The sequence below is a fragment of the Strongylocentrotus purpuratus genome, unplaced genomic scaffold (assembly GCF_000002235.5).
Source record: "Strongylocentrotus purpuratus isolate Spur 01 unplaced genomic scaffold, Spur_5.0 spur5_scaffold_7, whole genome shotgun sequence".
Classification (NCBI taxonomy): domain Eukaryota; kingdom Metazoa; phylum Echinodermata; class Echinoidea; order Camarodonta; family Strongylocentrotidae; genus Strongylocentrotus; species Strongylocentrotus purpuratus.
Genome location: NW_022145613.1, coordinates 1,276,851 through 1,289,325, shown reverse-complemented (window position 1 = coordinate 1,289,325; position 12,475 = coordinate 1,276,851). Strand labels below are relative to the sequence as shown.

General features: G+C 37.0%; 1 protein-coding gene across 2 annotated transcripts in view; it reads right to left on the bottom strand.

Annotated features, from left to right (window-relative positions):
• The window catches only part of LOC115919768, a 51,368-nt gene extending 39,843 nt beyond the window's left edge, over positions 1–11,525 (bottom strand). For both annotated transcript variants that reach the window (XM_030973927.1, XM_030973928.1), the window contains exon 1: positions 11,016–11,525. In XM_030973927.1, the coding sequence (XP_030829787.1) occupies positions 11,016–11,267 (252 nt within the window). In that variant the 5' untranslated portion in view covers positions 11,268–11,525. The remainder of the gene's footprint in view (positions 1–11,015) is intronic.
• Positions 11,526–12,475: the final 950 nt, after the last annotated feature.

Here is a 12,475-nt window from a genome sequence, read left to right as displayed (position 1 = left end):
TATTGCAACAGTTTACCATTTTTAATTTAAAAATTCATATTTTCATTTTGAGCTTGTTGTCAGACAGGAGGATTACCTCAAAAGTCACTACACAATCAACTTGTTACATATCTGGCTAGAGTACCATGTGTTTGTATTCACTACCTATTACAAGTACTATAACTGACAATGGATTTAATCTTATTGCCATGGCATGGCCTTAGAAAAGAACAGGTGAATGAGGGTAACATGACTGACTCACACCATTCATTATCGACATGACATGTAATTTGAGTATCTCTTAACAGTTGTAGTTAATCAAGACATACTCTATCACTGGCTATTCACATACAATATGCTGTCAATTTACCAAATATAAATGCTTCACTAAACTTTGTGTTTCTTGAAACAAACAAAATATCTAGAAATCTTTCATTTTTGCACCTTAAGGGTATTCTAAGGAGTTAATGTACAGATCATCTCATTCTTTCACCATATATCATATGCTCCTCTTTTTCACAACGCCCCCCCCCCCCCCCTCTCACCCCATCAGGTGCCATCACATACATGCCAACAAAAGGGACCTTTCTTCAACTTTAAAAAGCAAACAAATTAAATCCTACATTCTAGAAACCAATTCTTTCATACAATACAGACATAGGAAAGAATGTCTTGGCTTTATAACAACCTTTAGAATATTTCCCACACAAGGTCAGCACAGTGTGCATGGTTTATATCTGATCTGTTCGTACATCTCAAAATAACTCTTTCACTCAGCATGAGGAAGCTCTAGCTCCCCTCCATCAGGATGATATCTAGGGACATGGTCCTTATCTTCAGTCTAGACCAGACAGACACTCATTCAAATTGGGTGGAATTGCAGAAAGATAGAATCTGGCAAAGGGGTGAATATTTTTTCTCTCAAGAAAATCAACTTCTCAAATGTCTCCTTCTAGTAAAAATTGAGAGAGAGAGACGCGTGAAAATGAATATTCCCAAGGATTTGGTTTTACCTGAAAATATCAACTAAACAAAATACTAAGCACTGAGTCACTTCTTGTTTGTTTTTCTTTGGTATATATGAATGTATGTAGATAGTAGATTTAGAAGGTAATATTTGTTTTGTGCATGCACGCTGGTTTACTACTAGTCTACAGTGAATAACTCAAGCCTGAGTAGAACTCAAATGCAGGTACATATAATTATGTAGTGTCTCTTTAAATTTTGAACTGGGGGGGGGGGGGGTCTAGTTCCATTTGAGAGTTTTGGGGCCAGAAAAAAAAATTGTCATATTTTTTTCAGGTCAAGCTGTAAAATGAATGACATAAACGTAAAGATCATTTGAGAACTAATCTTGGGCTTAAATCAGAGCTTGGTATGATCAGTGTGTAAGAAGGCTGTAGCTGGGTTTAAGCTCTGATTTCAGAATGCTCATACACCAGCGCTTAAACATGATCACTTTAATCTAAACATGTGCATACCAAGTCTTAGCTTTGACTTAACACAGTATTCTGTCCATAATAACATAAGAGGTATCATTCCAAATCCAAATGTATCACAGCGCTAGATTCAAGAATATCACACAAGCTATCGCCTCATTCATTCTGAGTCAAATCAGTGGCTTGGTAAACCAACTTGTCCTAACTTATGTAGGCTTTACGAATCTGGGCTTTCTTAGCCCTAATCCTATAAGATTTCACATCAAATGCATCGAGTAAATTTTATTATAAAACAGTTAATACACTTTACTTTAAACAAATTAACAGCCATTATTACAATCGTACGTTAGTAGTAGTGATTGATGACCATAATAGTGAATAAGAATCATGCGCTTTGATCCCATACAAGCAGGAAGTCATCAATGACAATAGAATTGATATTATTCAAGTAAATCCTGAATCAAGCAGTAATGTGGTCAACCACATGTTCATACAGTGAAAGGTGCACTTTCAATTATGTAGTAAGAATCTAATAAATGAAAGATAATTTTCATTAACTCGTGTACTGTTAGGGCCAAGTACACAGCCCCAAAACCATCTTCTTTTTTTTTTACTGCCGTTACACATCTGAATAAAATAAACCCATAAAAACTGTTGGTGTTTGCTCATTCTGGGGGCGGGGCGGGCGACTTGACGCTGCTCTGCATGCGATTGCAGAAAAGCAAGAAATGTCATGTGACCAAAAACCCGAATCATACTTCTATGTTTTGAGAGGGAGCATTTACACTGCAAAAATCTGTGAAACTTCCGCCGGTGTTTTAAAAAAACCAACCCCAGAGGCGGAATTTACGTTGCGTTTACCGGCAGTTGCCTAGCAGATTTTTAAACAACACCTGAATGTGAGAAAAACTAAATGATTTTTGCTTGTAAATGCAGCTTGTGAAAGGCCTAAATAGAATCATGAACATAAGACATGTTTAAACTTGTAGTTAGTTTCTACTTTCTATCTTTATCTAATGAGTGATATATTACCTTAAACTTCCTATTATTCATGTGCCTCTTTTGGATTTTGAGACGAAAATGAGTTTCTTCTTGGTACTGGAATACTAGAATGAATATCAAACATGCAAAGGCAATGGAAGGTTAAGAGTCAATTTCATTATATTTTACTGACTGAAAATTTATTTCAAACTATATTTCACAGTTTGCCATGCCTTACATGTACATCAACAAGGATACAAACTATACTGCCTCTGTGGGGGGAGAAAAGGTGTAGCAGAGTTTAAAATGTAGTGAAACCAATACAGAAAGGCCTATTTATAAATGTGATTAGAAACAGGTTACACAAAGCTTGGCAAGCTCACATGTTTTATATTTATTTATATATGATGTATAGAATGCAAAGACAAACCACCCAAAACTATTAAAGAACTTCTTAATATCTCTCTTTTATTTCTTTGTTATTCTTTCTTTTTTTAAATAAAAAAGTATACACAAAGTATGGAAATTAGAATCACCCTAGTCATCAATACAATGACTGTGTTTATTTAGAGATTTATCTTTAAAACGGGAAATTGATATCAGAAAAGGTCTTCTTCCATCGAACTGAATTTAATACAGCCTCTAAAATGCTCATTTTCCTGGAATTAACTACTTCTTCAAATCCCCTTTAAACCTAAATCTGTGCCAAATTCCTGTTTCTGAAACACAGGGCTCGACGGAAGCTTAGAGCGATCCACTGCAGCCCCTTTCCGATCTAGGGAAGTGTAATTCTAATATCCTGGTCCCTCAAGAAAATCAGGTGAAAGCAACTCCAATATATGAAACATACAACTTAAAATAGATTAGAATGGTTTAAAAGTAGCTCTGACAGGCCGTCGAAGGGTGATGTCAGAGTTTATCATCATGAGCAATCTAAATAAAAACCCTAAATCAAATGAGGGTACTAGGAGTCTAGGATCCATGATTGAACAGGGGCCAGAATGCAAAAATATCCTGTAAAAAGGTAGAATCATTATTTGCAAAATATACATTGCCAACTTTGGAAATGACACCCTTTGCAGCGGAAAATCAAATAGGTCTACAAGTTTTATACGGTAACATTGGGTGTATAGGAATCAAATGTATAGAATCACATGATAAGTGTTTACTCTCTCTCTCCAGCTGGGACTTCCCCTTTGCAGGCCACATTACTTCCTCAACAATAGTGAACATAGTGTAAACAACTACTTGGTTCATCCAGATCTACAAAATGAGAATATCTTCAAAGCTTGTAAAAGCAATGTTAGGGGGAATTTTGAAGCTAGGGTTTGGCAACGTTTTATATCAGTCAGTAAGGTTTGAAAAGAATTTTGAGTATTTGCATTTTATAGGGCAGCATATGACAAATAACATTGCACTAATTTTTGATCTTTTTACATAAATTGCCATAAAACCCCTTTTTACATCCATAAGAAATCTATTGTCCTGAAAGAATACAAATATTTAAAGTGTACGCTTATGACATATCTCAAAGTTCATTCCTACAGTTATTACAAACTGAAACTACACATTGGATAAGTTTTATGGTCTGTGTTGTACTTTAAATTGTAATTATAGGCAATAAATATTCAAATAAATGACCCTCTCAGATTATAATTGAGCGGTAAAAGATTTTTAAGAGGACCAACTGTGACCATGACTTGTGACAGATATTATAAACTAGTTTTGACTTTTGAATAAAAATGAAAGACTCCGGGGGAAGAGGGGGCATGTGCCCCAGCCCATCTCCATTGGCAAAACTATATCATGCATTTAATAAACCCAACTTCACATTTGAATAAAATGACAAAAATGTGTGCCTACATGTATGTACCCCTCCCTTACTGGCAACATTGTTGTTACTGTTTTTAGTTTGTTCTTATTCTTTTTTCATTATTATTGTTGTTTTATTTCTGCAAAATGTGCACCCCCCCCCCCCCCCAGCTAAAGAATCTGAAACTGCCACTGTGTAGTCATCATGATATTGATTCCATACTTTCCATTGCTGTAAATTACATTCAGGAACACATCATGTAATTTACAGCAATCTCTAGAGCACTTACAATTGACTGACCCCACACATTGGAAATTACGCTGCCAAAACATCTACCATGCCAAGATTACTGTGTCTTTCCATTTGCCTGACTTGACCTTCATTGTTCATTAATTACAGCAGGCCTGACTTATCCCCATTGTGCTCCTCGTTATGTCATTAAATGTTCAATCATTCAACCAAATACGAGCCAGATTTTAGCAGTTAAAACTTCCTGTGGATTGGAACCCATTAGAGGCAACTGCAATCGTTGCTCTCTGATTGTAAATGCCTGAAGCAAGGCTGGCACTTAATTGAATCTCGGGGCTGACTTAATTAGCACCTCGTGGGCTTAATCACTTTAATGTCCTATTAACAGAGAACTGTCAAAATCATGATCAACTTATTTCCTTATACTCTTCTCTTTCACCATGTACTACTGGTACTGTTTGTATAGAACCCATTGCTTATTGGAAGTGGGTTACACCTATGAAAATGAGAGAATTCAGGAACCAAAGTTAAATAAGTAAGGTTCATCTAATTGTTGATTAAACTTGTGAAAATAGAGAGGCTTCATTAATTCTTTCATTTCATGTGCTATTATCTGGAAGTACAAGTTTCCTAACACTTCTCTAAAAGAAATCGAAATGGTAAGAAATATATTCCAAAATAAATTCTATTTTTTTAATTTGTTTTAATTAAACAATGTGGTAGCTAAAGTAACCTATACTGTAGGTGGACAATATAAACCTAGTCATACAATGTAACTAAATCAAGCTTGTATCTTTAACAAAAAATCTCCCATTTCACTCATTCATACAGAATATAAAAAAGAAATGAAATGTATCATTATTCACAGCAGTATAAAGTTTGTTTCTTTGCAAAAGACAACTGAATTCAGATAACTCCTCACCATAAGATGATCTTGGTGACTATTCCTTCACTTAATACTTATAATATTTAGAATCATGTCAATTTGGGGGGTTTTAAATATGTGGATAACCTATAAAGGGACTTTTCACACTTGCATGTAGGTCTACTCTAAAACAGGATCCCAATCTATGTCCTCGATACTTTGACACTAACAAAAAAATACTGGACGTGTGAGAGGATAGTAAAAATGGCACCATAAATATTTGGAGGTAGGGAATTACTACTACTACATGTAGCACTAACTAAATCAAAATCATAAGTTATATCAAACATAATACAACAAATAATTTGTAGAAACCTCATTTTAAATTTGATGTGTTATTTGTGTTTTTGTGTAACTCAAGAATGAAAAGTGGACTGGTTGGATTGGGGCCTTTATTAAATACTTTTAGATGTAAGTTTTAATATGTCACATTATCAAGAATCATAAATCGCAACAAATCAATTTTACACATACTTAAAACTTACAAACTTGGTAAGGGTATGATGATTACTGGTAATTTAGCTGTTAACTGTATGTGAACACTGCTCTAATCTACATCTACATGTATGTGAGCTTCATAGGTTTAACCATGCACACAGTCATAATCATTATCAGATTTAACAGATTTTGATCACCAGCAGCGTTAAAACATGTCATTTGTGAACAATGCCTTAATCCAACCATAGACCGTCTATGATCCAACTGATCAATAGATTTGGTACTACATGTACATAAGCTCTACTAGTAGAAAGGCATATATTCTGATCACAAGGATATTACACAATGCTGGAGAAAGATTACACAATGCTGAAGAAAGATTTTGAATGATTCCCTTTCCCATGTATAGACAGTTAATCATCATGCAGTCAGCAAAAATGCTCCTATGTCAAAGTTTGAACACTAGTCACATTTCTAAATCCAATCCTGGACCAAGAGTCCTACATGTAGCCCTAAACCTAACCTTAACGTTTCATAGGCCATGTTCAAACCCTTTTACCTTTGGGCTTCAAGGACAAAATAAAGCTTGGGGTAAATTTTAACTGTTGGATCACCTGAAGTTGTACATGACAATCAATATTAAACCTCAACTGATAATTGCTAATAATATATGCCCTTTACACTATTTTTGACATATTCTTCCAAATGTTCATCAGGACAGTGGCTTTAGAGACTTCAAGATGAATGATTCAGATAAATATGTAAATACGACTACAATCAAATTGAACTGAATATGCTGTAGAAATTAATTCATTTAATCAAAAATACTTGAAATGATAATTCCTTTGCCAATGCTTCAAGTGTATATATCAACGTTTACTGATTTGTTTTACCTAGGGCGTATGTTTTCAACATGTGTTTTATCGAACCTATACGAGTAGACTACATACATGTGTACTTCCACACTCATTCTAACACATTTGTAAATGGGACTCCCCCACTAATTAATCTATGCTAGATGATCAAGCGTATTAAGAGCTCTATGTGAACAAACACCTTTTTTATATCAATTATCATTCATCTCATTGGTTCATTTAGCATGGCTTTGTGATAATGAGCAGAACTAATTAAATTTATAGATTTTTTAAAAATTTAACTGTTTACTCAGAAGTAGACAATAATTTCAAAATAATTTGAATTGTTGAAGACCCAAAATATACTTGTAGGCTTGCACATTAAAGCTAATCTTGAGCTCTGGTATGTGAATCAGATGTCGAGAGAACATGGCAATCCTGCAGTAGATTGATTGTTTAAACCAGTAAAATAAAAACAAACTCACACAAACTTGCTGGAAATCAACTTCAATAAAAACCACAACTCTCATATTTACACATAGTGACCAACTCTTATTTGAGGATTGTCTAACAAAGCAGCGAGGTAAGATAATTGGCACCCTTATAAAGCTTTTGCTCTTTAAACTGGCTTGAACCTAAAGGTTGTATAACTCCTTTCCTGACTCCTTCTAATTATACTTTGCTACATGTATCTGTGTCTTAAGACAGGGGTAAATGCTTATCTTCTTGGTGCAGAGAAAACAGTCTGAGACTGACAGGGGAAAAGCAGGGAGGTCAAAAGTAACTCGAGACAAAATAAGTATTTTTAGTAACTGAAGTTTGGAGGCAATATGGATCATAACCCATTATACATGTATGAGTGTGAAAAAAAAGTTCTTTTCAGATGGATTTTCAGTATCATGATATAATTACATTTTAGTAGAGTCATACTCAGTAGTACACATGCTTTGAAAAAATTCACAAATCAACCAGTTAGAATGTAACTGGTATGCTCTGGAAAAAAGTACCTTTGATGTCAGTTCAAAAAGAAGAAAAAGGAGATGATTACGTGAATACCACTATTTTAGAGTCTGAAAACTAGGCTATAAATCTAAATCATGTTACAATGAAGCCTTTGAGAGGTTCTGAAAAGAATTAACTCATTTTTATTTGATCAATGAGTCACTGCACTTCTGTAGCTTATTCAAAGCAGCTGCATTCAAACAATGAGTTAGTACTTCAAAAGGTTTAAGGTTGAACATTTAGGATTCTATGCTACAACAATGTTTGTTATAATCAAAATCACACACTTAATGTCCACTTTAGTAATAGGTCCATGGCTCTACATGGGTATTTTGGCTTTAACACGGGTATGTTGAGGGTATAGTAAATTGTGCATAAATACTTTGATAGTATTTCATTGTAATAGTTGCCCTAAAATAAGATGATAGAAAAAGAGGACAAAATACATACTGTAAGACAGATAAAGAGTGGCAAAGAAAACTCATATGCGAAAATATAACTTGCAAATTAGGAAAATAATAATCTAAGATTTTACTTGAGAATATGTAAAAAGTACTCTAATGACATGTTTAAAAAAAATTTAAAGAATCACAATTTCTGTTAAAAGTTTCTCTGGTTATTTATTAATGCTATGCATTAATGCAATTTAGCTTCATACACAATAACTATTTTGGGTTAGATCAAATATTTCATGGCAGCTAACAGGAGGCTAGAGCAAGCAAAAGTATATCTTATCTGTGACAGTTCTGTCTGGTTGTGTACAACACTGTGTACAACGATATGCCTAAAGCATTTAGTGAAGCCAGAACGACACTTACATTGTAGATTTGTTTTATACATATTGTATTATTTTGAAATAGATTTTGGATCAAGCTGTTTAGTTAACATTAGATTGTATACTTCATGCCTAATATACTTAATGATTATTGTATACAGTAAGTAATGATTGCTTTGAAAAGATAATCTGCTTTCTAGTTTCTACATCACATTTATCACCAACTTCAACATCAATGTAATTTGCCACTATTACCAGTGTCTTGGTGTGGCTAGGCCTTGATTAGGCTCAGCCACTGAAAGGACACTGGTATCATGAGAGGGGGCACATGATCAAGGCGAGGGAGGGCACTGGTCTCTTACTAGTTGGAAGAAATGTGCACTAACAAGGTCATCGGTTGGGGGCAGGTGGTGGGAGAGAGAGTTATCAGTTATGTATCTATTTTTTCTATTTTTCCTTCCTCCCTCCCCCCCCCCCCCCCTCTCTCTCTCTCTATCTTTTTCTCTCTCTCTCTCTCTCTCTGTCTCTCTCTCTCTCTCTCTCTCTGTTATCTCTCTCTCTCTCTCTCTCTCTCTCTCTCTCTCTCTCTTCTATCACTCTCTCTCTCTCTCTCTCTCTCTCTCTCTCTCTCTCTTATCTCTATCTCCAGGCGCGGATCCAGGGGGGGGCCGAGCGGGCCTTGGCCCCCCCCCCCCCCCCCGCAAAAAAAAAAAAAAAAAAAAAAAAAAGAGAGAAGAAGGAAAAGAAGGGAGAAAGGGAAAAAGGAGAAAAAGGGAAAGAAAGAAGAGGAAGAAGAAAAGTAAAGGGGAAGAAGGAGATCGGGGGGAGGGGCCGAAAGGGCCTTGCCTCCCAGGCTGTTAACCCCCCCCCCCCCCCCCCACCACCAAAAAATAAGAGAGAAGGAAGGAAAGGGAAAGAAAAAACAGGAAAAGAGGAGATACTGGCGTACTGATAGAGGGGGGGGGGGGGGGGCTTGGGGGGAATCAAATTCAAACGTGGTTTATTTCTGATTCCACAACGGTGTATTACAAATAATGCTGAAATGACATAATTTCCGAAATTTTGCCTCAATTTTTAGTAAATTATACGTTTGTATGTGTTTGTTGGAAAATAAAAAATTCCTAAATTTACAACCAGGCAAAAAATATGATTCTTGAGATTCCTACATGTCAGGGCCCGAGGTACGGCGGGGATCGAGAGCCTCGAGGCATCAAAATATGCTCATCTGACCGTGATTAAATGCCTAAAACCCCTAAGCTTCCGGGGGCTTTGCCCCCTGGATTCCATCTAGGGCCCTACGGCGGGCCCTTAGATGATCATCTGACAGTAATTTAATGCCTAAACCCCCTGATTTTTTGGGGCTCCGCCCCCTGGACCCCACGCCAAATAGTGACTTGCCAGTGTCACAAAATAATAAGGTATACACAAAAATATGCTCATCTGACCTTAATTAAACGCCTAAAACCCCTGAGCTTCCGGTGCCGGCTCCACCGCCTCGACCCCACCTCTTTGAAATTCAGACAAGGATTAAGAGTATGGAGAACGGTACAACGCATCGTTTTCTTTCTCTAATAATAAAACGTCAAAGCCTCGCACAGGAGGGAAGGAGGGGGGGGGGACTGAATTGAGACGAGGATTCAGAGGCGAGAACGGTAATACGAATCTTTATTTATTTAATGAAACGTAAAAGCTTATGCGCTTCGCGCGGGATGGAGGGGGAACTAAATTCCGATGAGGATTATTTTCGAGAACGGTACAATGAATCGTCTTCTTCTCTAATAATTAAATGAAGATTAAAAGCTTCCGCGCTTTGCGCGGGAGGGGAAAAACTAAATTCAGACGCGAATTATTTTCGAGAACGGTACAATGAATCGTCTTCTTCCTTTAATAGTTTAATAAAACGTCAAAGCTTCCGCGCTTCGCGCAGGAGGGGGGGCTGAATTTAGACAAGGATTAAGAGTCGAGAACTGTACAACGAATCGTCTTCTTTCTCTAATAATTTAATAAATCGTAAAATTTTCGGCGCTTCGCGCGGGAGGAGCAAAACTAAATTCAGACGAGAATTATTTTCAAGAACGGTACAACGAATCGTCTTCTTTCTCTAATAATATAATGAAACGTCAAAGCCTGGGAGGGGGAAACTCGCCCCCCCCCCCCCCCCCCCCCCCGCATAACGTCACCGTTGGTCACCATAACGTACCAATATTTGGCTCGCATAATTTCAAATTTGGGCCCCCCCCCCTAAGAAATCCTGGATCCGCGCCTGTCTATCTCTCTCTCCCTCCATGTACATTCAATTGGGGGACTACCCTCCCCCACCCAACCCTATCATGGTCATGATCACTTCATCAGTGTCATCACCACTATCATTTACCATCAATATTTCATTTAACTTTAACCAAAGTTTGATTTGAAAGACAAGTTTTGTAACAGCTATCATTGTCATGCATATGCACTTGATCCCCAAAATACACAACACTACAATCTCTACTGGTTAACCTAGAAAGGGCCGGCCACGGCACAACAGGTGTTTGTTTGTTTTTTAAATGCCATGATTTACCTTGAACCAGACAGCAGACTCTAGACCCGTGATTGAAGCTTCTACGACATCCTTCACCTTCCTCCCATTCCTAACAGTGGTACGTTCCATATCCACTTGAGGCACACTTCCATCTCGAAGAGAAATCTTTCCAAAAATCTTCCATCTTTCACATCCACCTTGCCCATCACTGATGCCCGAAGAGCTACGGGAGCAGGGCAGTTGCAGACCCAGGGCACAGGCGGAGCCTCGGCCACGGATATACATATACATCGCTGGATTTCAGCTCACCTCCCGGCTTCTACGTATCGAACAAATATCAAGCTTCTAATACAGATTATATATCCAGAATACATAGTCACCTCCCTGATGAAGCACATTTGGAGCTACCAATTTTCGAAGTAAAGTTTATTACCTTTTTATAGGTAATTTGTTGGAAATTTCGTAAGAAGAACATCTTGCGAAGTCATTCTGATCTAGTGCACGAAGATCATGATACAGGCTGTCATAAACCCACTCAAGTGACGTTACTGCATGCATGTATGCACAGTGTGTAGAATCGCTAGGCTATTTCTCTACTTCCTCTTCCGCAAACTTTATGGTACTGTGTAGTCTTCCATACTGTACCGGGCTCCACTCTAAAGTATTCTGTGAACTTTATTTTACTCAGAAATTATTGAATGAGATAATTATGTAAGGCTTACAATCCGCCCTGTTAACCGATTCGATGGCCCTTTTAAAAGCAATCGACAATTATTATTGACTGAATTTGAGGTGTAGCTGTAAAAAGAGGTTTCTCCTCGACCAGGAAGCTGTACTTCGTTGCTTGTATATACTGGCATTGGCGGGCTAGATAAACTATAATGACGATTTATTCAATTATAACGATTCTTTCGACCTACACTTTTTAAACTTTCTTTATAATAACAACACTACCGTCTTCTTTAATCTGACTATGATAACATGGTTATGACACATAAAGGCCTACATGCACCCGTCCTAAGTTTAGGCGGGGGTCGTTTGAATGATTATAACTATAATCAGTCAGGCCTTGGCGATAATTAATTGATGTCGTCTCGGTTCCAAATCAACTAATATACAAAACACATATAGCCACTAACCCAATAATTGTAATAGGTCTATATTCAGATAAGTAATTGTGGTCTCATTTACCAACGTCTTCTCTGGCGATAGTAAACTTGATCAGTCTTTTAGCTATATATCTCCCTTAAGAGTAATAGAGATTCTCCTGGTTTCATGTTTTAATGACATCTAGAAACTACTTCATTTTATAGCAAAGTCGAGTTAATGAGAAGCATACAGGCTCATTCTTCTCATTCGAGTCATTTATTTTGTTTGTTTTTGTTAGCGTTGTGTAATTGTTTTTCCAATGCCACTCATAATTATTTACACCACGTAGAGGATGGTCCCAGGGAAACAATATATAACACATAAAGTCATGTTCTTTAAGGGGATAACCC